This window comes from Ixodes scapularis, unplaced genomic scaffold (genome assembly GCF_016920785.2).
Source record: "Ixodes scapularis isolate PalLabHiFi unplaced genomic scaffold, ASM1692078v2 PGA_scaffold1__304_contigs__length_218370807, whole genome shotgun sequence".
NCBI classification, from domain to species: domain Eukaryota; kingdom Metazoa; phylum Arthropoda; class Arachnida; order Ixodida; family Ixodidae; genus Ixodes; species Ixodes scapularis.
In genome coordinates, this window is record NW_024609846.1 from 23,671,742 (window position 1) to 23,699,185 (window position 27,444).

Sequence of the window (27,444 nt, forward strand, 5' to 3'; positions counted from 1 at the left end):
GCATTCAAAACTGTATAATAGATCATTGCTTTTTTTTTTTTCCTCGTTCTGCGCTAATAAATTCCTCTCAAATTAGTTGTCTTTATGTTAAGCAACTTGCCTATCTTGGAATATACACACTGCAATTATTATGTAACAACAATATTCAATCGAGCCACTTTTAACAAGACCTTTACATCTTCGGGATATTGAAAATGTTTAAGTTCAGAATATAGGAACCGTGCGCATCTAATTCAAGCCCCGACCAGGGCGCCCCTAGCGGCAAACGGGTCCATCGCATCGGGGAGCTTCTGCCAGTCGCTGCGTTGGTTGTGCGTTGTAGTGGGTTAGCGTTGTAATTTCTGAGATGGCTATTCCGCACCAAGAAAGCCGCAACAATTGCTGCGTGGTCGGCTGCAACAGTACGTCGAAGATCGCACACGGCACGAAGTACTACATCGTCCCTTCGAAGCCGTACGGCCGTACGAGGCGGAGTATTGGGCGACCTGCAGGTGCGACTTGTGCGTCCATACAGGTTAGTGGCGTTTCTTACCTTTCTGTTCGCGCTTTGTTTAAGCTGCTGACGAATAATACAATTAACTTTTTTCTATTCTAGCGACGATGGAACAGCATCGACACCGACGGCAAACTCTAAAGTATGCGGCAAATACTTCACCGGAATCGAGAAGCGGAGTGCGGTCGCCCCCCTAAGCCTACACTTGGATGTTTCCATCAGCCTACAGGAAGATAGTAGTGGGAATCGCGTAACGGCGCGAAAAAAATCGCCCGGTTATTGTCAAGCTGATTCAGAAATAAACGTACATAATTACCACGGTCCACTCAACGCCAACTACATTTTTTTGCGGGCACGCTTAATTTTGTTGGCGGAGTACGGCGCTCCGTGACATCCACTTGTCCGTCGAAACGGACCTCCTTCACGTCGTACACGCGGCCAGATTCACGAAGGAGTTTTCCCTTCTTCATATTGGTACCACGGAAGAAGCTTTCTAGATTCGTAACCGCCTTAAACCCCGTCGTAATCACCCCGGGAACAGTATCCGCTGTGCTAGCTGTGCTGCTCATCGCCATTGCTTCCCCCGATGATTCCGCACCGGCTACCGAAGAAGTTTTCCGGATTCGTAATCGCCCTCTGTCCTCTGTGGTGTTCGTTGCTATTACTTCCCGATGATTCTGCGCCGACGGCACCGGCTACCGAAGGAACTTTCCGAACTCGTAACTGCCTTAAATTCCTTCGTAATCACGACGGGGACACTGTCTGCCGTGCTGTTCGTCGCCATTGCTCCCCGATACTCCTGCGGCGGCTACCGGTAGGTCGCGGCGAACAATAGGCGACCGCCGCGACACGGCCGGCATGCTCGCTTCCTATATATCTCTACTGGACCCAAAGCTGCACCCTTGGAACTGATTTATATTTTTGTTCTGTAAAAAGTGAAAGTGGAAATAAAAGCCTTGTTATTTTTAATGAACATTTTAAGTCTTTTTGAATGAAGACTAGTCGCCAGTGGCGTCGTGAGGCAGGTACAGTTATTTCTTAGAGTATATAGCTCATCCAAAGTTATAACGGAGACAATGCTATGAAAAGAAAATTATATTTGAATTTTTTAAACGAAAAGTACCACTCATTAAAATATCGTTTGATAGCACGTATTCGCACACTACAAAATATATTTGAGTAAGCGAAGGACAGGAAACACGAAATAAAAAAAATCAGACTTGCTTTTTATTCTACAATATCTCACCATAGCATGCCTCTAGCATTGATAAGAGCTCTCGCTGCACAAGTTTGTATGCAAGCAATGGACATTCTAAAACAAGGAGCTCAGTCTGGAGCCAGTGCTGAAATATATGTTAGAGCAGATGAAGTACACAAAGGAACTAACAAAAGAAAACACTGAATGATGCCAAGAAGCACAAATGAGCTCAATACCTTTGAATAAACTCCAAGGTGATGCAAATCTCTTCTGTGTATGCAATGTTGAAAACGCAGTACGCGCTGAATAGTACAGCCAGTGCGTGGTCGAACATGTGAATTTCGTCCATCACAGTTATTCCATCAATTGAGATCGAGTACATGCTGGCTGTGTAGAAACTTTTCCCTAGAAAAGAAAGGATAAAACAAAGGGCGTGAAGGCAAGTATAAAATGTAGGAAATTGCAGAATTATAATTGTAGTTTAAAATCATTATAAAATTATAGGCAATATTGATTACTTGGGGTTCGGAAAGTGATCAGTGAATGCTCACTGTGAACTAGAATGTATGGGGAGATGGGTGGTGGATCTCGAATCATGTCAGTTACAGACTGGCCTTACTGACAGTCACCATCACAAAATTCTTCCAAATCACCGTGTAAGTGGGACTCGCTGCGAGGCTCGGTAAATACCTGGCCCATAGATTTGTTTTCTAGGGGGTATTTTAGTTCCTCTTTAACGGGGACATGCGGAGCAAGCCGGTCCTTTTGACCACAACTACGTCCTATGTACATACTCACCGTTTCCACACAAGGAAAGTGCTGTCTCAAATATGCAGATTTTATGTGTTCTGGAAGAAATGTGGTAGATTTCAGGTTCGTAACATCATTGTATAATGATGTTATGAACTAAATGATGTTATGAACCTCGACTCAACCAAGCACGTTTTGAAGGCTTTCAGCAAGTTTGCCGACTATGTATTGTTTGTACAAGAAATGCCGACGTTGAAATTCATAAATGGTTTTTTGAACTGTTGATACCGGCATAAGAAGCTTTCCGTTGAACTTCAGGCACACAAAAAAAGAAAAAAAGATCGTATTTTACGGCCGTTCTTTTTTTTTTTTTTTTCCGCAGACAGAGACATTAACACGTCGTAGTTACCATCAGGGGATTGCATCACGTTAACAGAACCGTCTTCATTAGAATCCGCACTAGTCGACCGAGTCAGAGTCCTCAACCTGAAGCGGGTCTACAGGCGATGCGCCGTCGCCCGAGAGACCCGTCACCCGTAAATGCGCCCAGTTCAAATGTGCCGTGAACTATGATTTCACACCTTCTGACAGTTGGAGCACGAACACGAAACCAAAATACCGTCGGTGATGCGACCTTTTAGATGTTTAAGCAAAGCCTCCCTTGTGTGGCACTCCTCTAAGCATGCTGGCAAAGTGCACTGAAAGCTTTCCAAACTCCTCGAAGCAAATCGTACTTACCCTTAGGCGTTCAAATGCCTGTCTTCTCAAAATATGACACCTGAGAGCATCATACGTAACAAACTAGCGACAGCATCCTTCGTCCACACACGGAAGACTTCGAGAGCTGAAAACGTGCTCAACGAATTGCGCAACCAGCAAGCGTGCCTGAACATAAACTACAAATTCTGCAAGTAAACATCTTTTAGGGTGTTGTATTTATGCCACCGTTACACTATCCTTGCCAAGCAAGCAGCAGATTGATAATGAAATACCTGTCTCGAGTATCCAGTTGCCTTCCGCTCCAAATTTTCACGTGCCCAAAATCCGGGAATGCCACGAACGAACGAGGACAAAATGGCGCGGAGACGGGCGGGAAGGCGGGAAAATGAACGGAACGTTCGCTCCTTCCACTTCTTCCCGCGTTGTCCTAACCACAGGTCCTAACCAACGTTGCTTTCTTTTGTCGACGCTCCTAGCTCGTCGCATTGTTGCTCTACTGTTTGTTCTTAAGTCTTTTTTTTTCAGTTAAGGCAGTGACGTTCTGCGTTGGCGCGGACAAAGAAAGGAGGTGAAGAGGCGAGAGGAGGCTCTCTGGGTTCCCGCAGCTTCCGAAGGTCAAGCGTGGTGACCAATTAGCGATGCGCGTCTTTTCTTTCTGTTTTCTTGCTCCATGAAGTTTTGCGTTTCCCTCTCGCTCTTTTTTGCTCGTTTACGGTGCATTTCAGGTAATTCCTCTTCACGGCGTTCTTGCAGTTTTTATTAGCGTGTAGCGCCGTAAATTTGACGGTTATTTTTTACAGTGTACTCTTGGCTTGTTCTATTTTTTTTTTTCAATGTGTGCGTGCATAGCTGGCGCTATGCACGCACACATTGAAAGTTCACATAAATATGCGCAGTTCTCTCATATATAAACTTTTTTCTGCATTCAATATTCCACGAGTGTTCTGCATAAGTTTGACGAGGACTGTACAATCAAGCCTGCAAAATGGCACCCCCCACCCTCCCCTCTCCTTTTCACTAAAGCAATTCCAAGCGTTTTTTTTTTTTTTTTTCGCTTTTCCTAAGCCGGGGTCTGCTCATATATAAAATGAAGGAGACAGTCTGCAAACACGAATCATCGCAATATCCCTGGTTCGAATGCCGCGCGCCAAATCCTTGAACTCACTGCCATGCGGCATTACGCACTCTTTTTGCACCCTTTCAGCCATGGACTCAAACCGCAACTGTAACCGAAACCGAAAGCTATTTAGGAACGAAATTTTTTCTGTAACCGTAATCGAAACAAAACTGCATCTATACGAAAACCTCCGCCTCCAAACCCCGTAGAAAAGTGGCGCTACAATACAAATCCACAATTTTTCTAGCGTCACGGAATAGAAAACATGACGTCGCTGTATCAGCCCACAACAATGAAGACACGGGACATATTCCGGCAGTCCGACGTGCGGACTGCCGGAATGACCTTGGGGGGAGAGGGTTTTCGTAGCATCGGAGAGCGTTGAAAACCGTCGCCTCCGACCGTCGTATTGCGCGGTCGGACGTCGGATCGGACGGTTTCGTCGTACACGGACGGTTTCGTCATACACGTGTTTCGCGCTTCCTTGTTTTTCGCATTTACGTTATGTTTGACTTTGTTTTTCGTTTTCGCATTTACGTTATGTTTGACTTTAACCAACAGCCAAGCTTCCAATTTTATTTCTTTATTCCACTTTGTAGTATTTCACTAGAGTAGGGCTATAGTTCTGCTGGGCGGCGGAGAAAAGCTCACCGCAAAACCGGCAGATGAGGACAAAAGCTTACCGGCCGTTGAGCGGATGCGGAAAAAAGCTCATCGATTTTTTTTTTTTTTTTTTAACTTAGCGGATTTTGCTTTGAGCGTGGCAATTTAACACAATTCGCATTCGTCACTTCATTAAAAATATGTCCTCTTTTTTTTTTTTTATATTCTTGAAGTTCATTGGGCATACAGTATATTACTAATTCCTCAGAAATTGGTAATCACATATTCTGTATATTAATGAAGCCGCAAGTATAAAATCAGAACATTGTACACCGGTAAAAAAGGCAATTTATTGACAACTGACAGTGCACGCCGTCGGTAGCCCTGTCAAATAAAGAGGTTTGTTCCTTGCGAGCTAATATGAATAGCGGTGTGTGAACCGTTTCAGCTCCAAATATTGTGTAGTGCCTAATAGATAAGTAGGTGTTTGTTGATGTAATCAGTGTCGGCTACGCTGTTTTTTTGTTTTTTTTTTTTGTTGTTAATTTCACTAACAAAACTTTAGCTGCGAGAACAGCTTCGTCCTGTCGTGTTTGTTGTCTTCACTCCATTGCCGTTTGAGCCGTTTTAATCATGTATAACGTTTACCAACTCGCCATTTGCTACCTTACAGAATATTGTTGTACTTTACTTATTTTGTAGGAAACAACGATGACCTTACAGAATACTACTTCTTAACTTCTTATATAGGTTACGAGTAACAATTAATGGTGACGGTGTGCAGCTCTGAGGGACATAAGTGGCTCACCGTAGAAGGGCACGATCACGCAAAAAAGGCAACCTGTGGAAACACGAGCACGAACGGCTAGAAAACGTGCATGTCCGTGGAAGAACGAAGCTTATCCTATTTTCAAAGGTTAACAAAAGCTCCAAAGAGAATTTCAGGCACCGCGTTGTTGCGCATGCACTTTCAGATTTTCGGCATTGACAGTTTTGATTTTTAGGTTTAAGCAGACATTATTAAGTTTTCCTTCCTTTTTTCCTTTTTCCACAAAAAACACTCGCCCGAAATTATTAATTTGGGAGCAATATACCCAATAAGCTTAACAAATAATACAAAAAAGACATTTTCTTTTTTACAAATTTGACGTATTTTAATGATAATAAATCGGATTTATGCACGATCCAACAGCCTCCATATAAAAAGAAAAAAAAAAATCGGTGAGCTTTTCTCCGCATTCGCTGGTTTTGCGGTGAGCTTTTCTCCGGTGAGCTTTGTCCGAGATTCAATTCTACTGCTTCCTTCAGTGTGGGCGAAGCCTCTTCTGCCTAAATGGTTCTTTCAGAACCCAGTGGGAACTTTGTGAGGGTTGTTTACAAAAGCCGCGGAACAACAAAGTAGCGATGTTAATTTTTATTTTTTATATATAGAATGCGATATGATCCCCGAGTTGCGGGGAAACATATATGCTTGGCTATCAAACTATAGTATAACGCAAATAGATGTAGTGAACAAGTGTTGGAGCAACGTGTTGGAGCTAGAAACGTGTGTAACTTCTGACCATTTAGACGTTTTTTGAGTTCGTGTTATTGTGAGTGTCCCGTTGTTCGATATCTGTGACTACTTTAAAGTCGTTTATTATAAAACGGCTGTCTATCATTTCAATAAAACAAATTATTAAAGAAACCGGATAGAAAAAAAAAAAAGAAGAAAGAAACGGATTTCAGGAGCGTGTAGCTGGTAACCGAAACCGTAAAAAATTTAAACCGTAAAAAAAACCCAAACGAAACCAATATCAACAGGAATCGTTAACCGTAACCGAAACGCTATATTTTTTTCGGTTTGAGTCCCTGCTTTTAACAAATGGCAGGTGTTCGGTGTGGCCCAGGTACGGATTTATAGGACTGCATCTCATCAACCAGCTAGCCCAGACATACGTTTTATAGGTCAGGGCTTGGTGTGTGTGTGTGTGTGAGTGTGTGTGTGTGTGTCTGTGCGTGTGTGTGTGTGTGGTTGGGGGGTACATAGAGGCGCATAAAAATATAATTAGAAAAGGGGAAATAAATTTAGGTATTATGAAACTCAAGGCGTTATGGAATTACAATAGATACAAAGTGGTTAGGGCATATGAAAAGGAGTCGGTGCAACGTCCGCAGGGGCAAATTTGGGGTCAAAATAAAAGTATTTGCTTAGATAATCCGCCCTTGGCACATAATCCGCACCCCGTGCATTGTTCGCACTTAGTGCCTAGTCCGAATGTAAAAAGTATCATACACAGCACACCTTGACAGATGCCTACTTGTTTTAGCGCGCAAAGAAGCTTTATCGTACATAAATCAACCTTAATATAGTCCGTTACTCATAAAAATCCTTCAGGACTTGTCGCAGTCAAGGATCTAAAAAAAAAAATCAAAGCCTTCCATAGTCCGAACTTGTAGATTTTCCGCATCGGGTGAATTTTTAACTTTTAAACATGTATATAGTTTACCGTCTGGTAAACTTGTACACTCATGTTCCTAATTTTTTTTTTTTCATTGAAATACTGAGGACGTTGCTAAGGAAAAACAGTTGGCCGAATCCACTGTGCTGCTTCGACTGCACAAATATAGTTTGTTGACCAAATAATCACCACCTGACTAAGAACGACGCATCCCGTTTAGGATTTTTTTATCCCACTTAGGCGCGTCGGGGAAGGGGGGCGGCCGCCCCTTCTAAATCCGCCCCTGCAGGTGCGGGGGGGGGGGGGGGGGGGGTTGAAACACCGTAATTCTCTCCCCCGCCTTCCTGGCTTCGCCACTGCTGCTTACTTCCTTGCTTCCTTGTATGCGCGGGGGATCCACAAGGGCAAGATTCTAATTAGAAATATCCCAACAAAAGTTGTCAACTAAAAAAAAAAAAAAGTTTCGTGTTGGCGTTGCGATTGATTTCGGTCCGGTGACACTTTTTGCACTCTCAACTGGAGTGAATCTACATGCAAGTCCTTCCCGCAAAATACCGTCCGTTCGTCATGAGTGTTGGTGGTCGTAATTATGTTAAAAAAGATGCTGCACGGTGCTTTGCCTTCGATCACTCGCCTCTACCTAAAAGACAAGGCCTTCGCGCATGACGTCAATGTTAGTGGCCCTCCGAGTTGCCCGTGGTGGCAAACACGCCGAAGTTCGACGAGAGCAGCGCATCTTGGCGTCGCCTTCATGCTAGCGTCGCGCTCGTTGTGCGAGACACTGCGAGACGCGCTGGCTTCGTTGCTGACGGACTTGTGAATATCACAATTGTAATAACCTTTCTACGTTTAGGCAGGAGGTTTCTTGCCTGGATTGGACTAAGGTGTATGAAAGTGAGGATGCAGAGGAAGCGTACAATGCGTTTTTAAATAAATTCCTGCAGCTATATAGGACGTGCTTCCCATATATATAGATCAGTTAAGTAACCAAAGAAAATTCGCAAGCCATGGATTACTCCAGAGCTGCTATCTATGAAAAGATCGTCTGCTAAAGACGCCGGCTCTCGGCGCCGTATGCTCGTTCGTTGGCGGCAGTTGGCGTCGCGACCGCTTGCGCCATCTCTTGTCTTCCGTGCGAAACGGCGCTGTATTGTTTGAAGACCGGTGGCTTCGCTGCGTTTCCATAGGAGTTAGGCCTTTTTCTTTCTTTACTTTTTTCTCAGGTAAATTCGCTCTCTACAAATTAAAAAAAAGTACCATCTGTGGGCAACGCTGCACAAAGTCGTAGCGAATTTTGCGGTCGATCTAAAGAGCCTGGTCGCTACTTGGGACAAGCTGTGGAAGCCGAGGTGATGCTTGCGTTCTTAGCACCAAAAAATAGTAAAAGCTGTGACGCTGATGACATGCAAATAGGACCAATAAAATACGTGTTATGCATCATATCTCCCTGATCGACGTATATTTTCAATTTGTGCATGCAGGCCGCGGGTTTCCCGCAAAAAATGCAAATCGCAAAAATAAAGGTTTTTTTTTTTTTTTTTTTTTTTTTTTTTACAAAAAGGATTGCAAGAACGTTTTTGGGAATTATAGGCCTATTTCAATCTTATTCGTTTTTTCAAAGGGTTTTGAGAAAATTCTGCTCTCCCGCCGGATGGTGACGTTTGCAAACAAACGATATAATTACTCCGTCGCAATTCGGATTTTGTAAATGCCGCCGGTCTACACAGCTGGCCCTTCTGAAGCAAAAGGAATACGTTTTCCGTAGCTTTGAGGATAAAAAAATAATTATTGGCATTTTCATTGATTTCACGAAAGCCTTTGATTATTTAAACCACGACTTGCTAATAAAGAATCTTGAAAGGTACCGATTTCGCGGACAAGTGTCAGCTATCATTTCATCATATCTTGCTCATCGTAAACAATATGTTCATATCGACGGGTACTTTTCAGATATCCAACCTATCCTGTGCGGCGTTCCACCAGGCAGTATTTTAGGCACTTCGTTGTTCAACTGTTAATGACATCGTGAACGTAGATAAAAATTCCAAATATGTCATCTAACCTGACGATACATGTTTGTTTTCCACAGGTATGTGCTGTCATGACCTAGCACATAGGGCGAATCAAACTCAGCAGAAGTTTAGTAGCTGGAGCCACGCTAAAAAATCAACGCGAGCAAGACTAAGGCTATTTTCTTTCAACCGAAGAATAAAAATGCAGCTATTACAAGAGATATCGTTTTGAATTCGAGAAAAATAGAATATTTGACCAGTTTAAAGATTCTTAGAGTCGCTTTCACGCAACAAATGACTTGGAATAAACATCGAAACCAAAGTTGTTGTTTTTTTTCTACTTTTTTGTATGTATGTGTGTATGTCTGTGGGTGTAGCGGGTACAGCAAGCCTCTAGGCATGGGCAATAGCGTTTTTACTGTCACCCTGGTTTTAGATACCGAATAAAGAATTATTATCTTGATAAAGCTGTCACGTATGATTGGCATAATGTATCGTCACCGCTCTATTTCGCCAAAAAATGCTAAATTGTTAATCTATAACTCGTTATTTCTTATACATATACATTACTGTTACCTCGTCTGGGGAAATACTACAACGGCAAATTCGAACAAACTTATGCTATAAACAAGAAAAAAAAAAAAATACTGCGAATAATATGTAATATATTCTACATGATCACCCTAGTATAGACCTCTGTTCACAAACTTAAATTTAATGCATATTCACAATATCTATAAATATCGATTATGTCTAAGTTATAGGTCTGAAACAAATGTTATCAATCTTAGTGAACTAGCGTCCTTATCACCGAAATTGACAGCATATCGTACTCGTAGCCAAGACGGCTGGGAAGTCCCCACTGCCCAGTTGCAGTACAACCTATGGTGAGCAAACGCTATCCAACGTGCTTCCGACCCTACTCAATTACCTTAACATAATATTTATCCTTCAACACCAACAGTAAAATATATCAGATTTGTTTTCTTGTAGAGTGAATTTGCATAGCAATGACTAGGTAAATATTCAACTCAATGTCCTCATTTATAAGGTGCAGTTCTATCCGTTGAGAATTAATTTAGTGAATGAGACTATAGTATTACATAGTCGTGTTATATATATAAGCCCTTGAATGTGCACTTGTTGCTTTATAGACGCTTTACACACGCGCCAAATTACAGGCGCCATTGCTGACCTTCTCTTGTCTTACCGAAATGCCGAGCAACTGAAACGTAGTTGACGATTTTCTACAAAGGCCGATGCTTTAGAAAAGGACACAGTTGAATCTAATGTGGCAATAATTTGGCCTGCTATGGTAAAGATGAAGTGAAATAAACGAAATAAGAGGAAACAAAAACTAAAGGTCAGTTATGGCGGCGTCCATGCACAGATGCTGCAAAGCGTCTATAGTTATCCGTCTGTTTTGCAATAAAACATTGAAATGTTCTATAGTGAATTATTGACCCGTGTATTTTTTATTTCGTTTGCACAGCTTTTTCCTTCAGTCCCCTTCCATCATACTTGATGGAGAAATATATATTATTATTAACTATACTGTGCAGGCCACGGAGTAGGGAGCCTATCATTGAGATCAGTGGAGCCTACATACTCGCCGACTCCCGGCGAGTATGTAGGCTCCCTAGCCACGGAGGCCTCCTTACCGCCACAGCACTAGCGCCGTCCGCAACAAAAAGTAGTTCTAAACTCTTTTTTTTTTTTTTTTTTTTTAACGGCAATTGAGGTTGCGCGATTTTATTTCTATCGGAACTATGCTACACGACACGGAGGGAAGACAAAAACATGTTTCTTTTCAAAGATACTTCGAATCAAGCCTTTTTTGATAAAAATGTGGCTTTTGAACGACGTTTGAACGAGCGCAGCCCTGTAATCGACCACTTCTGCTCAAAACGTTGTTCTGGCATTAGCACCCGCTACAGATTCGCAGGTAAATTGAGCATGTGGTTGTGTCATGAAGTGTTCCCGAAGAAGTTGATTGGTTTCGCAGCGGACGACTCTTTGCCAGCAGACGACAGCCGCTTCCTGCGGGCCTCACGTTTGGCGCAGTGACACAAACGCTCCCGTGACGTTACGTTCATAGAGTTATCATAATGTACGCTAGAGGTTCAAGTGGCGCTAGTGTGCTGACGCAAATTGAAGCAGACAGCAACCAGTCGAAAATTGACTTCCGGTAATTCATTTCTATGGGAAAAAGTGAGTGAATTTTCTCCCTGCGCTTGATCATAAGAGCAAATATCCCAAATAATTCGTACGTACTATGTACCTTGGAACATTTCTCAGTCAGGCCGACGAAATAATTGGTCAGTCATGGCGTTTTTCTTTCGAATTCATCGCATTAAAAACGGTGCTAAAACGGCTTCGTACGTGTATTCATGTGCACTGTCGGACACTGTTAGCGCGAACGCGGCGTCGGCGATTTCCAGCATGGGGGATATACATGCCAAACGAACGAAGGACATCTGGGAAATGAAGAGCGGCGGCAAGAACTACGCAGTAACACTGGATCAGTAACTCGCAGTGCATGTACGATCAAAATAAATTGAAGGCCACGTAATCTATTCCGATTTTAAATAAGTAAGTATACTAGCTGCTTTATTCTTTCTGCCGTGAGCGAAGCTGCTTGTTCTACGTTGAAAATATCACCCGCGCGCTCGATATCTTTGAGAACAAGTGCGCGATAAAAGCTGCCCGGCAGAGAAAACAATACGAAGAGACACCTTTCATAGCCCACGAACTTTATTCTCTACGTTTTGAAGGTTTTTATCCGCTCATGCACGACGGGATCATTTTCATATAGTGACAGGACTGGCATATTATCAATATACGAGCGTCACCGGAATGCTGGCGAGCCTTGAACACACTCTATATTCGTTTCGATTGTAATTTTGTTTTGAATCGTCGCTTGTTTTTACACACCCGCTGCGGAACACACGTTTGGGACTGAAATGTAGCGAAGTTAAATTTCGTTCACTGATGACGAAAAATGCGCTAACTAAAGCAATTACACTTTTACAGTGTTAATCAAGGTACATGCTATTCGGTACGACCCAAATAACCTAAGTGTTTCGTGTTATTTTCTGGCGAAGAGACAAAATGCACGCGCGTTTTCCCATAGGAATGCACAGGAGCACCGCAAAAGTTGACTGGTTGCTGTCTGCTTCAATTTGCGTCACGGAAGTCGCATAGACACTAGCGCCAGTTGAACCTCTAGCGTACATTATAATAACTCTATGGTTACGTTACGTGCCTCGCTCCTTGGGTCGCGGAAGCCGTAGCCTTCACAGTTCGCCAAGTTATTAGAGGCACTTGTGATGACGTTGGTACCTGGAACGCGTCTCGAACTCATGTGTTTACCGCGCCCAAAAAAGTGGTTCCTCGATTTCCGCCTGATTACGTCATAAAAGTTGCATGCTGTCGCCAGTCGCGATCCTGGCGGCGTCCCAATAGCTGTGGTATATGTGGCAGACGCCTGTTCTGCTGCAGGTCGCTCTTCAGTGTGACAGAGAAGTTGGGACGCCGTGACGACAGCGACACTCGTGTTGTGCTACTCCAAGCTTCTCCATGGCCTTCGTGATCCCGGAACTCGCGCTTCGGGATCTCGGAGGCCATGGCTTCTCTTTAGCATTTCTACGACCAACCGCCAGGATCGCGACTTGCAACAGCATGACAGCATGACACTTCTGCTTCGTTGCCACTTCGGTCTAACTTCGGGACCACTTTTGATGTATGGGCAGCATAGGACGCAAAACACACCTATCGAAAACGGGCTCCAGGCACCGTACACATATACCCATATGTTCCTCGCTCCCACAAGCGTCGCGCGATGTATGATCTCTTTGGCGGTGCCGGCGGTGCGGGGAGTGTTCCACAGAGCCCCGCGGCCCCGCGTTCCAAAAGCCCCTTTTTTTAGGGAGCCTACAGCCTACATACTCGCCGACTCTGTACTTTTTTTTGCTGTAGTGGCGCCATCTCTCGACAAACGTTTTCAACTAATTACATTTTAGAAGTTGAAGTGGTTGTAGAGAATCGAAGTAAACGAAGTTTCACAAAAAGTAATATCAAGCAACATAAAACTTACTAGCGGAAATATTCCAAATAAGGCCGGAAAGATATATTTTTTTTTTGTTCTGGTAGCTGCTTTTCTTCACTGCACGCGAAGCATTCGAAAAAGGCTGGCAACAACAAAGACGCCTCGCCCTTTTTCTTTTTTTTTTTTTTTGTGCGCGCTGCTTGTGCCGTCATTTGCAAAAATAGCTGGCAACCGTGGAGCCGATCAAATGGATCGTTGACATCGCATATTGGATTTTTTCTTTGTTCCGCCGGTACAAGTGTGTAAATAGTTTTGTCTTTGCGTGAGTTGAGCGCGAAAGTTTCTTCGAAGAGGAAGAGTCGACGAGAAGTCTGCCCAAGTCTGGCGGGGACGCTGCACGCGGAGAAGTGAGCCCTAAAAAAAGAAGCGGCGCGGGTAGACTGTGCGGGCGAGCCATCTTGTTTTTTAACGGACCATCACCTTTTTTTTTTTTTTTTTCAAAAATACAAAAAAAGTAATTATCGGCATTTAACGCGTGTGCGAGTCGCGCAAGCTCGCGAGATACGAGTTTTGTGGCGGTACGGACCGGCCTGCAAAAAGTGGTGAAAATTTTTGGCGATGTTTTTTTCTTTTTGTATGTGTTTGCTTTCGGCCACCAGAAGGCCATTTTTTCCAGGCTCCATTCGGCTTTCCTTTCTTGACAGCTGACAGCATTAGGGCAAATTTTTAGGGGTAACGGGGCTGCCCAAAGTTATTTGTGGGCATCCCTGGCCAAACTCGGACTCCGGTGGATCCATGAGAGCGGCGGATCGGCAGGCGGCCCAGCGAAATGAGCAGGTTCTTTTTATTGTTTCCATTTGAAATTTGTTTGTTTGATCGCGTCGGGGCACGGGCGCCCTTTTTTCAAACGGCGTCTGATGGACGGTGTCTGGTGAGGCCTGGTCCTCGTCGGGGTTGATGGAAGGTCGCGCAGAGCCCGGGCGGCCCTTCTCGTGGACTTTAGTAGCCGCAGAGCCTCGTCGCGGGCGCTCTCCCTTTGTCTCGGCCGGGCCGGGGCCGTCGCTCGAGTAGCCGTTCGCGGCAAGATGTAAACAATGGACCCTACCTTCGGTTTCTCATCGGGGCTGCCAACTCAGATTCCGCTCTTCACGTCTGCGCACCGGCTGTTCAACTTCTACAATTTGGAGAAGGAGTCGATGCTCTACGGCGATGGCCCAAGGGAAAACAACGCAACCAATGCCTCCGCTCCCGGTCCCCCTCCGAACGCGCTGTGCGTGGCCAACGCCGGCGGCGCACATCACAGCGGGCACGCGGCCGCAGCAGCCGCGGCCGCAGCCGCCGCCGCGGCCGCGGCCGCCAACAGCGGCAGCGTGCACAGCGTGAGTACGCAGAGCAGCCCCGTGCCGCAGCAGCAGCATCCTCAGCAGCAGCAACAGCAGCCTCAGCAGCAGCAGCCTCAGCAGCAGCAGCAGCAGCAACAGCAGCCTCAGCAGCAGGGAGGCGTCCCGCCGTCGGTGGTAGGTCCGCTACAGCTCGCTCAGCCACAGCCCAAGGCTCCCGCCAAGCGGGGCGAGTTTCCGTGCGAAATATGTGGAAGAGTCTTCACGCAGAAAGGGAATCTGAAGAGTCATATGTACTGTCATTCTGGTGAGAAACCGTACAACTGCGACGTGTGCGGCAAGGGATTCACTCAGAGGTCGAGCTTGGACTACCACCACACGCTGCACCTGGGGGAGAAGCCCTTTGGGTGCGAGGTGTGCGGCAAGCGGTTCACGCAGAAGGGCAACCTCAAGACACACATGAACTCGCACACGGGGGCCCGGCCGTTCCGCTGCGAGATCTGCGGGCGCGGATTCACCCAGAAGGGCAATATGAAGACTCATTTGGCGACCCACTACGGGGAAAAGCCGTACGCGTGCGAGGTGTGCGGCAAGCGGTTCACCCTCAAGGGCAACCTGAAGACCCACGTGATGGCCCACGAGGGCGTCAAGCCCTTTGCCTGCGAGGTGTGCCACAAGAGCTTCTCGCAGAAGCTCAGCCTCGAGTACCACATGAACAGCCACATGGGCCGCAAGCCGTACGCCTGCGAGGTGTGCGGCAAGGGGTTCACCCAGAAGGGCAATATGAAGACTCACATGCGTTCCCACTCGGGCGAGAAGCTTCACACCTGTCAGATCTGCGGCAAGGGGTTCACCCAGAAGGGCAATATGAAGACCCACATGAAGATTCACCTGCGGCCGCCCTCCCTCGACAAGCCCTACTTCTGCGGCATGTGCGGCAAGTCCTTCGTCATGAAGTCCAGTCTCGAGTGCCACATGGCCACCCACGTGCCCAAGAACGGGGCCGCCATAGGCCCCGCGGGGAACCACCCCAGCCACCTGACGCTGGGGCCCAGCCACCTGGCCCTGGGCAGTGCGGCCCAGCAGCCCAGCCACCTGGCCCTGGGCAGCGCGGCCCAGCAGCAGCAGCAGCAACAGCAGCAGCAACAACAACAGCAGCAGCAGCAGCAGCAGCAGCAGCAGGGCTCTCCGGGCAGCCCACCGCCCACCATGGTGCCTCCCCGCAGCCTGACCAACATCCAGGCCAGCATCCAGAGCATGGGGGGCCTCAAGGGCATGATGCAGCAGCAGCCAGGGGCCGGTGGAGGGAGCGGCGCGGCGGGGGCGGGCGGGCCCCCGCAGTCGCAGCAGCAGGGGGTCCCCGCAGCGGGCCCCGGCAACGGCGCGGGCGCCTCGGCCATGTGCGCCATGGGGGGCGCACCCTCGGCCGGCGACAAGCCAACCGTCGTGGTGCCCGGGGGAGCCGTGCTGTCCGCCCTCTGAGCGGTGAGTCCTTCCTCTGGTCTTTTTGAGCCTTCCTGCGGAGGCTGACGTGGCCTGATGCGTCGCATTAGCTGCTTGCCAGACCTTCGTGCGACCTGCACGCCTTGGTTACAGAAAGGCAAGGAAAATAGGTGCTGGTTGGGCCTCGTAGCGCACTCTATGGTAAGGCCTGGGAAACCTATGGTCCGGTAGGACATCATCTCTTGGACATAGTCTCTGGCTGCTGGGTCTGCCTGTCCTGTACTCTGTCTGCAGGCTCTAACGGCTACAAACCTTTAGAGCTTGCCATTGTATAGGGGTACCTAAAACCCTCGGCTCTCCTGAGGAACTGCAGGACTCGTAGGGGCCATGTCCTGGGCCATCAGGTCAGCGAGGGATGGCTTCTGGTGGCAGTATTACAAGAGCTAGTTGCTGCTCGACCTATTTCGTTCTGGGGGACTTGAGAGCCAACACTGCCAAGAGGTAGAGCTTGCATGCAGTTACTGGGAGTGAACAGACTTCAGCAGTGCTTTAGACTCTTGCCACAGGCCCACGTGATGTAGGGGCATCTGCTGTACTGGCAGCCATGCTTGCACCTGACAGTGATGGCATTGGTCCCAGGTTTGGGCCAGTTTTAGCTTGCGGAAGTGTGAACCTTGTTAGGGTGTTCTTCAGCATCTCCTTGGAATAACAAGTGCTGTTTCAAAAGCTTGATGCAAGTGAAGGGGTGGTTTAGGTAAAGTGGACACACTGATATCTGAAATGGATGGGTCAAAGCAGAGCACCATATCTGTATTTTTAGATGTGTCCTTCCGAATGTGTACACTTTGGCAGCTGCTTAGAGAAGAGGGTCCTGTGTACTTTAATCGATAGGGAGGATGGTTCAGGCTTGCTGTGGTAGACTGTCCATGGGTTTGATATTTTACAGTCTTTGCCTTGCCATTTCTAGCAGTACAAAAGGGCCCAGGCATTGTAGCGTACATTTTCACTGAGCAAGCCATGATGGGAGCGGTATTTCCACCTCAGGACCTAGCCTTCGGAGGGTGGAAATTTGGGTTACAGGGTTCACACGAGTCCTTGAAAACACTTTAATTTGAGAACTACATTTTCCAGACCTTGAAAGTCCTGAAATTCCTCGCGGTGCTTTAAAACCCTTCAATTTCCCGATGATAATCAGTTTTTTGTTAACAATAATAGTTTTTTTTTTTCAATAATTAAAGATAATTATTAGTTTTACGTGCATGTTGGCATACATTTCAATATTTCAACGAGAATGTATTCTTAACTGGCACTTTTAAACACATTTAGGAGATGCCTGTTAAAGGGGCCCCTGCAATCGTATTTAAGCATCTACCTTTTTTGTGATTTCCACGTCTCTTGGGGTTCGGGCAAGCCAGCGGGCACGGAGAGAGTAACTAAATATCAGTGCATCATATTTTAACCGGACGACGCGGAAACCTCCTCCACCTACGGGGGCGACCTGCGGTACAGAAAGCGCGCGATATGTGACGTCTTTGGTCCTGGGCTTACTACTGGTCAGAGCCGCTAAGAGCTTCTTTTTAGTCGAAATACGAAATATAACTGGCGCAAACCGTTTCAATTATTTATAAAAGTAGCTTTTGTTCAGTATCTTAGATAAGAAAAGAAACAAATACAGTTTATGAAGTACGGAAACCCGTCGACATGCCCGCCACCAAGTGGTGGAAAAGGCAGTGCATACTAGAAAGGAGTAGTGGGATCAGGCGCCGACACGGAAAGGTCCCGGATGTGCGCAGCAGCGCTGCGGTCGTTTACGGACTGGAGGATCCGACCGACTCTGAGCGTTCCGAAGGCCTTCTGCGAGCAGCTTTGTCTTACGGTTTGGCCGTTTCGCGGTACGGCAGCGTGAAGTGGCTCCCATTCTGAACTGATCTTTACTCCTTGTTCGCTGTCGTTTGTGGCCGATGAAGTGTCATGCCGAATTAGTGTTAGTGCTTTAGTGGCGCCCTCTCGCACCGTCGACACGGAGTGCGGCAGCCGTGAGTGCTCGCTGAGCTCACTACCCCTCTAGTTCACAGCCACTCCAGCGACCAAGGAAGTCATGAAGGGGGTTATTTTTTTGCTTGTTTTTGTAATTTTAATTTGCCTATAACTTTTAAAATAAAGCGAAATTCGAGAAAAGCAAAGTTTCATTAAGTTACTACGTTCAGTGCGCTCAGGTTTGGTGGAAATTAAAAACAAGTAAAGTGCTTGCAGGGCCCCTTTAAGCACCTGGCCACAGTAGTGGCAGTCTGATGGTTCAGGGTCCGGTTTCATCCGTCTGCCATCTTGCAATCTTGTCCCTCGTTCGCCTTGTCCTCTCAAGCACTGTTAGCTAGTTACTCCTGGTTTGTTTGTTCCGCATCTGTTTTACGCTACACATGGTGGGCATAGTTTATTTTGTGCGCGATGCCGGATGTGCAACTACAGACACCGAGAAAGTAGAGGCAGGTGACGTCACCTACAATTGTCATGTCGAACAGCCTAAGGAAAATGGCAAAAATGAAGATGCAGTGATTTCTAAAAATCAACCAGGAAATAAAGGAAAAGCTGCAGTAGCTCTTCTGAACTCTTTACTGGCATCCCTTTGGCATATGCCCCTTTTTTTAGGTATCGTGCCATAAAGAATTTTCGTGGTGCGTTTCAAAAAGTTAATATATTATAAATTTACTAGATAAGTATTGGAAGGAATGCTTGAAGATATCTTTACAGGTCTTTAAAAGTCCTTGAAAACCCTCGAGTTGTTTTTCTTTGAAGCCTGTATGAACCCTGGGTTAATAGAAAACACTATAACTATTAGAAAATATGCAGATGAATGAACAATACTTGATTGAATGGAACAAAGGTAATGAAGCCACCGAAAGACGATCTTTGGCAGAGCCGGGACTCAGAACGTTGCGCTCGCGATGTCTGGTCAGGTATGTTAACCGCTACACCCCTCTGCCTACCCGACCGGATATTTTGGCCCTGCTCTGCCAAAGATTTTGTCTTTCGGTGGTTTCATAAGCTTTGTTACATTCAGTCAAGTAAGGTTCATTCGTCTGCACATTTTTGAATATTTCCTCTTTGGACACCAGTAAGATGAAGTAAAGTTCCTCGTGATATATGAACACACTAAAACCTGTACCCTAAATTAACACCACTGCAGTGAAACGGCTTATTCAACCTGTAAAAAGAGTTGGATTTTTCTTCCTGTGCTTTCGGGTTATTTCACGTTTTCCGGCGAAGTTGGTCGATGCAATGGCTCTTCTGTATAATCTCTAATGGAAGAGTATAGGCAAGTGAAAACTAAATTTCCGATGTGGGAAGCAGCTCGAGGTATCTCGATGCTTCCCGAGACGCAACTTGCCGAGGCTGGCCTACGGCTGGGTCACAAACGATTATCAGAGTTCACTGTGGAGAGCTTTTGGCCGAAAACTGGTTCAGGTTCCCCCACACTGAGGACACATTTTCCGGCAACTTGTTTTGCAGTTGCGTTTGTGGGATGCAAGTGTGTCTTCTGTCGCAGGCTTTCAGACTCTCGAAGCTCTCAAACGGTCCAAATTCTTAGACAAGGCCTTGGGGTGTTAGGAGTGCCAAATCCAGAGCAAATAAATGCAAGTCGTGGACCAATGCGATGAAACAAAGCTGGAACCGTGTCTATTATTTTCATTCATAGTGTTTTATAGCAGTGATACAAGCATCCAAAAATCAGAAAAGTCTAAATGTTTGTCAGAGTTCCCCTTTCCTCTTTTGAAAACACAATGAAAAGGAATTTGACATCTCTCTCTATAAGAAAAAACAATACATCTGTTTAAATTTGTCGGCGAAGCACATTTTGTTTGACCCCTCTTAGTTCCTTTCCTCAGGCTTACTAGCATGTTTCTTCTTATCATAACCGGTACGTCTACATTGTTGCATTTATTTTTACTATCTATAGGTCTTCGTTTTCCGATTAAACCTGATTTTACCTGAAATTTATACGCAAACAAGTTTTGTCATGACCTAGTTTCTTTCTCCTAAGAAAAAAAATGAAATAAAGAGCGCCCTTTTTGTAAGCTGTGCGGGGACATCAAAAGTAAAGGGTACTAACATATAGACGATTTCCAAAGGCACCACCACATTTCAGCTGTGTGTGGTTGTATAAATCACCTCTGCAACCAATTTGGTAGTTTGTTCTTTATTCATATTTATTTTGCTTTGAGCAAAGTAGATAACTAGAAAACTTCTGTGGTGTGAGTATGAAGGGAAAAGAAAGAAATAACAAATTATGTATCGAATTTTGGTCTAAAAATAGAAGCGGTTAATTTCGAACTTCTAACAGTATGCATCTTGTCCATCCGGCTGCTGGGGTTTTGTGGTTTTTTGTTGAGCTTCCCACGTTTGAATGCACTCGCCTCCCCACAGGGTGCTTTGTCGTTGGCTGGTAAATGAGGGTTTCATCGGTTGGAAAAAAAGGTGACGTGACTGCCCATTTGTTGGGAAGGGTGATAGTCTTGGCTGCCTAATTTAAATGACAGCTTTTATGTGTGCCTAGATTTCTATGGAAACAATGGCACGCAAAAGCCCAACAAAATCAACAAAAGTAAAAAAAGTTTGTTGCTCAAACGTGTATTTTTTTTACGCGAGAGTTGGCTGTCTTAGAATTACTCTCGCATTCTTTTCATGAGTCACGTGCGGTGGCGATGCAGAACTCGTTTATTTCAGAGGGAATTAGTTGTGGGCATAGTGAATTCATTAATAAAAGTAGAATTCGTAAATTACGATTTTAATGACCATCGAACACCAAAAAACATTGATGTAAAGGGACGCTCGAGTGCTTTTTGCAGTAGCTTGTTTTTGATGGCATACTGTGTTTATGATGGCATAATAAAAATGCCCAGTTACAGATGTCGAGACATTGTAGTAAACTCTCAGCAATAAAATTACACGGGCGCTATTTTCTCTTCGGCCCCCACCATCTTCTTAAAACTTGACCAATGAAAATTCATTGCAAGGAGATTCCTAACATTACTATTATGGCTCTTTTTAGGCATGTGCATTTTTAAACAAAAACATCAAATCTTTGGATTCAAGGAACGTGATACGGTGATTATGCAAGCAGCAGCAATAAAAAAGGCTCGGTCAAGCCAGTTCATTGTCACCCCTGCCCTTCGGGATATTCACAACTCCAGCGCGCCGCTCGCCCTCAAGCGGACGAACGGAGGAGCGGGGACGGTAGCGGCGGCGGCGGCGCGGAGGCGGTGGCCAGTGGCAGGGACTGTCGGCCTTGATGCGTGAAGCCGTTTTAACGAAAAAAGTTAGCGCGTTAAAATAGGAATTCTTATGCTCCGTCTTGCAGCAGCTTTGCACGAAGGACCGATATGTTTAATTTCATGAGGAACCTTTCGTGAGTCGCATCCGCTGCGGATTTCTAGTCTTGTGCATGACCGCCAGCTCAATCTGTGCTCAACGTGACGGCGGCAAAAGCTCCCACTAATAATGTAGAGCTATATAGTACGGTCTACGGAGTCTATTCTTTGCTATAAGTAGGAGAAAACTCGTTGCGCAACAGTATGTTGAGCAATACAAATCGGAAATGGGTTTGCGTTTTAAGGCTGTTACAAGGAACATGACCATTATTTATTCCAAGCACTTTAAAAAGACAGAATGCCCGTACTTGCTTTCAGGTAATTAAAAAGCAAATAAAGAAATGCTGGAAACATTTTAAGCGCGTCTGTGTTAGCCTGCCGTTCGTGACGAGAGCTTAGAAAGCTCAGTTTTGGCCAGAGGGACCGCAATGTTGTAAACAACACTGTACAAAAAATGTACGGTATATTAAAATATTTATTTTTGATAGAGCAATAAATAAACCCCCTAAACACGCCGATTATGTTAATGGCCAGTTTTTGCATAGCGTACGACACCCTTAAACTTCAGTTGGACGTACCGCGCACTGACGTTCAACCGGCGCTACCAACTTTCACAAGCGCTTGATAGCCGGGTTATGCAGCTTATTAAAATAGCTTAAGTGAGTGTAAATGACTGTAAAAAAAAAAAAAAAAAAAAGTAATCGTTTTTTTTTTTGTTCTACTGCAAAACGTAGTAGCTGTTTTTTTTTTGTTTTTTTTCTGTACTCTTTGATGCATACTTTAGCTGTTTAATATCTTATATTGCGTCGTCATCAAGCATCTTGTGAAAGTTGGGGCCGTCAGTTTGATTACGTGTTACAATACACCAAAGACCAAGACGGTGAGCAGCGAGTTGTGAGGCTGTGACGCGAAGACACCAATAGTGTGAACGCTGCTCTTCCGAAGCTTGACGGTCACCGTTCGCGGCCCTCTTTTTAGAGCACTAATGGCCAGGCAAGGCGCAAACTTATCTTCATCACCCTCAAAAATATTCTGCCACAAACAGTAACGTGGCCGGTTCCTAAAACGGGCTTGCTCACCACAAAGCTTTGCAATTCGAGGTTTCTGCAACCTCTGAATAACAGCATGCTCGTTTTCCTAACGTGCATCGGCATCTCCGTCACCTGTAATAAGATCCCTCCCTAACCGCTCATTCACACTGGAAGCGGATCCGTGTTCGCAAAGCGGTTGCGAACGCGATTGTATAAAGATCCAGTACAATTGCACGCACACCCGATGACATCAAGTGCGCGTGCAATTGTACTGGATCCTTATACAACCGCGTTCGCAACCGCTTTGCGAACATGGATCCGCTTCCAGTGTGAATGAGCGGTAACCGCTTCGCATTTGTAGACAAATAAGTCATTTTTAGCGCGCTGCGTCAGCAAGCAGGCGCACGGGATATCCTGGAGAATCTATCCCCGTCTCTTCCGCCATCTTGGAACTACCGCCCCGCCACCTATAGGGCGTTGGAGTTGCGAATACCTAAATGAAATGGAAAAGAATTAGAGCGGAGCAATTCAGGTTTTGATGCGAGTTATGTGGAAGGAGGGAGAAATGTATTACATGTAATCCGAGGACTAATGTACGTGGACGATATAAGACACGAAGGAGATAATTGTGATGCATTACAGGAAGTAATGCATCAAGGGGACGGCTTGGGCCTGAGTTTTGGTATTGAGAAGTCTGGAGTAATGATGTTCAATAACGAAAACAGGGAATACCCGATAATATGCGGCAATGAAGTAGACTATGGAGAAAAATAGAAATATCTGAAAGTATGGCTCAATGGGAAAAAGAAAACATCTAGAGAAACACAAAAAAAAAATATTTAGAAAAGGGAAAAATTTGAGTAGTTTGAAACTTTATAGTACGTTACAAGTCAAGAAGGTAGCGACAAATGCCCCTCGTAGGGAATCGTATATCCCTCCGCATCCAATAGTGTCCCATCGTTTCTGCGACGTCGCGGCCAACGCGTGAGGAGGGTCTCGCCTTTCTGTACATATTTGCTTTATCTTTCGACTTTGACTTAGCATTGTGGAAGCCACGAGAGGGAGACTAGGGTTTTCCCCCTCTGATGGAAACAAATAGACTTTCGGGGATTAGGTTCCCCCTCTGATGGATACAAAGGCCGCTTTCAGGGGCTCGGTTCCCCCTCCGATGAATACAGAGGTCGCTTTCTTGAAAAGTGGGATCGGAGACAAGTTGGGCATCACTCTGTAGCCAATATCTACCTATTGAAGCGGAACAAGGACCGTTTCCAGTGAACTCTTCTTTCGACTGCGGGCGGATTTGAAACTGGCGCATCATGCTTGTGGGAGGAGAAGCTTCTCCTACCTTAACTTGTAACCGGCTATAGGCATTAGGGAATTATAGTGGATATGAAGTTGACAGAATTATATGTAAAGGAGTAATGGTGCCAGGTTCAATCAGGATTGGAAATTTGACAAAGGAGCGTTGGCAGGTTGGCATTGGGAGCACATAGGAAGACATCAAATGAGGGAGTGCAGGGGGACATGGGCTGGTCATTCTTTGAGAGCAGAGAGGCAATTAGCAAATCGAAATTTGAGGAAAGGTGAACTGTAGCCTGTCTCCCAGTGGGGCCGGTGTTAGGATAGCGTCGACGAGGTCTGATCAGAGGAAAATTGGCGGCTCTTGCGCCAGACGAAGGAGGCGGGGGTGATGTTCTTAGTTTTTTTTTTGCCCAATCCCTCGAAGGTATTCCTGGAGGTATCGCACACTGCCTGGTGATAGTTACAAAAAGGCAGAGGGGAAGTAAATTGGCTTAGGAGGGTGGGGGGAGGAATAATACTTTTGGTTTCGAGGCAAGGTCTGCCGCCTGTCATAGAGGGTACAGCCATTAGCATCCATCCATCCATCCATCCTGCCTTCCTTCAAGAAGAACAGACCGATTGAAATAAACGTCGCTCGTTTTATTCGTTTGCTAAAACATAAGCCGACATGCTACGTCGCGTTGAATTTTCCTAAAGTAGTCTTATTTGGCGCCGAAAAACTCGGGAACGACGACGCGACGAGGCCTAGAGACGTGAAGGTGCCACGACTCGACGAAGACGCTAGGGCAAGGCGAGGTCCAAGAAACGACGAATGAAGGCTCATACGAGGCTTAGATGGCACACTTGGGGCGGCTTCAAACCAAGGGGTGAGTGGTGCAATCCGAAACCAATGGATTCGGCGAAGAAATGCGGGCCATTTCAACTGTAAACCTGAAGTCCGAACAAAAAAAAGGAAAAGGCTCATTGAGATCACTGACGAATCAGAGATATCCTGGCCAGAGAACTTGCGGAGCTGGTTGCGCTAATTGAGCCTCACGCGATGAACGCGGATCTCTCCAAAGAGTACCAAGTTGTTCGGAGAGCCGAGGTCTCGTCACCCTGATGTGAACGAGAATTGGGCATCTCCGGCGTAGAACGTCGTCGGTAATCGGGAACGGCGTGGCACAGAGGGATGTTCAGTTGAGCACCCAGCCCGAATGTCATGCTAGGCAACTTAAGCGGCCACAGCTAGAGCTTCAGAGGAAACAAGTTGCAGTGGCTGCCCTTCTGGAACGATTCAGGCAAGCGATATACAAGAATGACGTGCTGTCGGGCGCGAAAAAAATTCTTGTACCTATGGTCGACGTTGACGGCAAAGGCAGCGTCGTCAATAAGCGGCATCCAGGCCACTAAGCAAAACTACACCTACTTTGTGGAGTTTCTGAAAGAAAGATTTGACTAGCAGGACGTGCCGATTCAAGAACATCTAACTCTGCTCCTGCATCTGCCACCCACGAAAACGCTAAGCGATGGTGGCTTCCTCTGTCGCCTACATGACCACATACACAGGGACATTGCTGGATTGAAAACCCTTGGCATCGGCAGTGACAGCTACGGGCAATGCTTTGTTCTGCTTTGTTTGGCGTGTTGCTTAAGGACTGGACGGTGGAGTTTCACAAGACACATATGAGCAGAAGAGTGCACCTGATGACTTGACTCTCGAGGCTACCTCGGAGTCGCTCCGTTTGGAGTGTGAGAGCCGAGAGAAGGTGTATGACAGTATTGCGCGAGGCCAACCTCAACAACTGAGAAGTCATGGTGCCAAAGAGCGACCGAGCAGCAGCGCCACGCATTGCAGTACAATACAATGATTCCATTGGAAGGAAAAAGGCATCTGTAGTTCAAGGAGAGGTGCTACTGATGTGCGAAATGTGGACATAAAGCTAGAGAACGTAGAAATCTGTCCATTCACTGTGCCAACCGTGGTAGACGTCGCATCACCCTGCTTTCTGACCGATGGCATTTAAATGCCAGCAGCAAGAACGCCGCGCTGTTAGAATCTGCCCAGGTAGGGGGGACGGTCAAGGTTGGAAACAACTTGCTCACTTGTTCAATGGGGGGAGCCAGCACTCGTTCGTCACTGAGCACCTCGCGCGAGAGCTGAAGTTGAAGGTGATCTCTCCGCGTGGCAGAGCAGCTGACGTCGCAAAGAAGAAGCAACGTCTCCTGTGATTGTGGCTGAGAAGCCAATACAGCCACAAAGGACACTGGAGGTTCTAGAGATTGAGGACATCTGTGCCGACTGACTAACCCTACCAGACAGCGTGATCAAGACCAATGGCTTGTCGTCTGGAACTAGCAGGTGTCACCCTTACACCTGCCTGCAGAACTACATAAGTTATTGAAATCTTGGGGGGAGCTGACCACTATTGGAATACTGTGAGCGGTGAAGTCTGTAAGCAGCAGGGATCATTGGTCACAGTGAAGACGGACTTTGGCTGGATGCTGAAGGGTCCAATTCAGCAAGTTGCCTGTGCAGTGTCCTTCATCATTGTGGCCGTCTGGCACACCGGCGTTGTAGAACAGTTGTCAAGCCTTTCGAACAAACTTCTATCCTTTGGCTGGGAGCTAGAGAGCCTCAGAATCTCGGGGAACAACTGTGTGCACAGAAAAAAGAAACAAAAATTAAAAGAAGATTTTCTGTCAGTCAAAGGACGTTGTTAGGCGAACCTTCCTTGGAAGATTTTGGATTGCCCCTGAAGAACGACGAGGCTGTTGCACGACAACGCCTGGGAACTGACAACAGAATGCTAACTCAGTATGGCACGGTAATCTGCAAGTACCTAAAAGAAGGCCTTGCTGAAAGGGTTCCAGAAGCTGAAGTCGGCGACAATGAGAACCGGGTCTACTGCGACGGATTGTCGACAGGTTCAAGCCTCAATCTAGACCTCCTCCAGATGATTCTCAGATTCCGTCAGTCTGCCATTGCCTTTACTGCTGACATAGAGAAATCCTTTTCAGATTGTGGTCAAGTAGGAGAATCGGGATGCCCTCCATTTCGTCTGGTATGCAGGTTCGCCAACAAAGGACGCTGCACGTATAGAGGTGTGGTCCGTGACACGTGTTCCATCTGGCACTTTGAGCAGCCCCTTCATGCTGGCAGTGATTGTCAAGCACCACCTTGCGACGTGTCTGAAGACTTGTCCGCCACTGCGAGTAATCTGGAGAACTGCCTTTACATTGATGGCTCGATTGTCGGTGCCGACATGGTGGAAAGAGTTATGAGCTTCTACGAAGAAGCCCAACTAATTTTGAACTTGGCAGACATGAAGTTGAAGAAGTGGAGCTGAAACAGTGACATGTTGCAACAGCGATTTGGCGAAGGCTTGGAAGTCCTTGCTGGGAGGCCGCTGCATCAGGTGCAGGTGTGACACGGGTTTTGGGACTCAAGTGGGACAGAAAGAAGGACGGAGCTCAAGTATGCCTTAGGAACCACACTGGAGCTTTCACAGTCAATCGCAACAACAAAGCGCATCATCCTGCAGGCTTCAGCAAGGATTTTTGACCCCCCCAGCCTTCTCGGCCCAGTGACGATAACGGC

The 27,444-nt window shown here is 46.3% G+C and overlaps 1 protein-coding gene across 1 annotated transcript in view; it reads left to right on the forward strand.

The window, feature by feature from the left end:
• Positions 1–13,546: 13,546 nt before the first annotated feature.
• LOC8033792 (zinc finger protein 260) overlaps positions 13,547–27,444 on the forward strand; it is a 28,015-nt gene continuing 14,117 nt past the window's right edge. Inside the window, exon 1 of the mRNA XM_029970345.3 lies at positions 13,547–16,207. Within this exon, the coding sequence (XP_029826205.2) occupies positions 14,477–16,204 (1,728 nt within the window). The 5' untranslated portion in view covers positions 13,547–14,476 and the 3' untranslated portion in view covers positions 16,205–16,207. The remainder of the gene's footprint in view (positions 16,208–27,444) is intronic.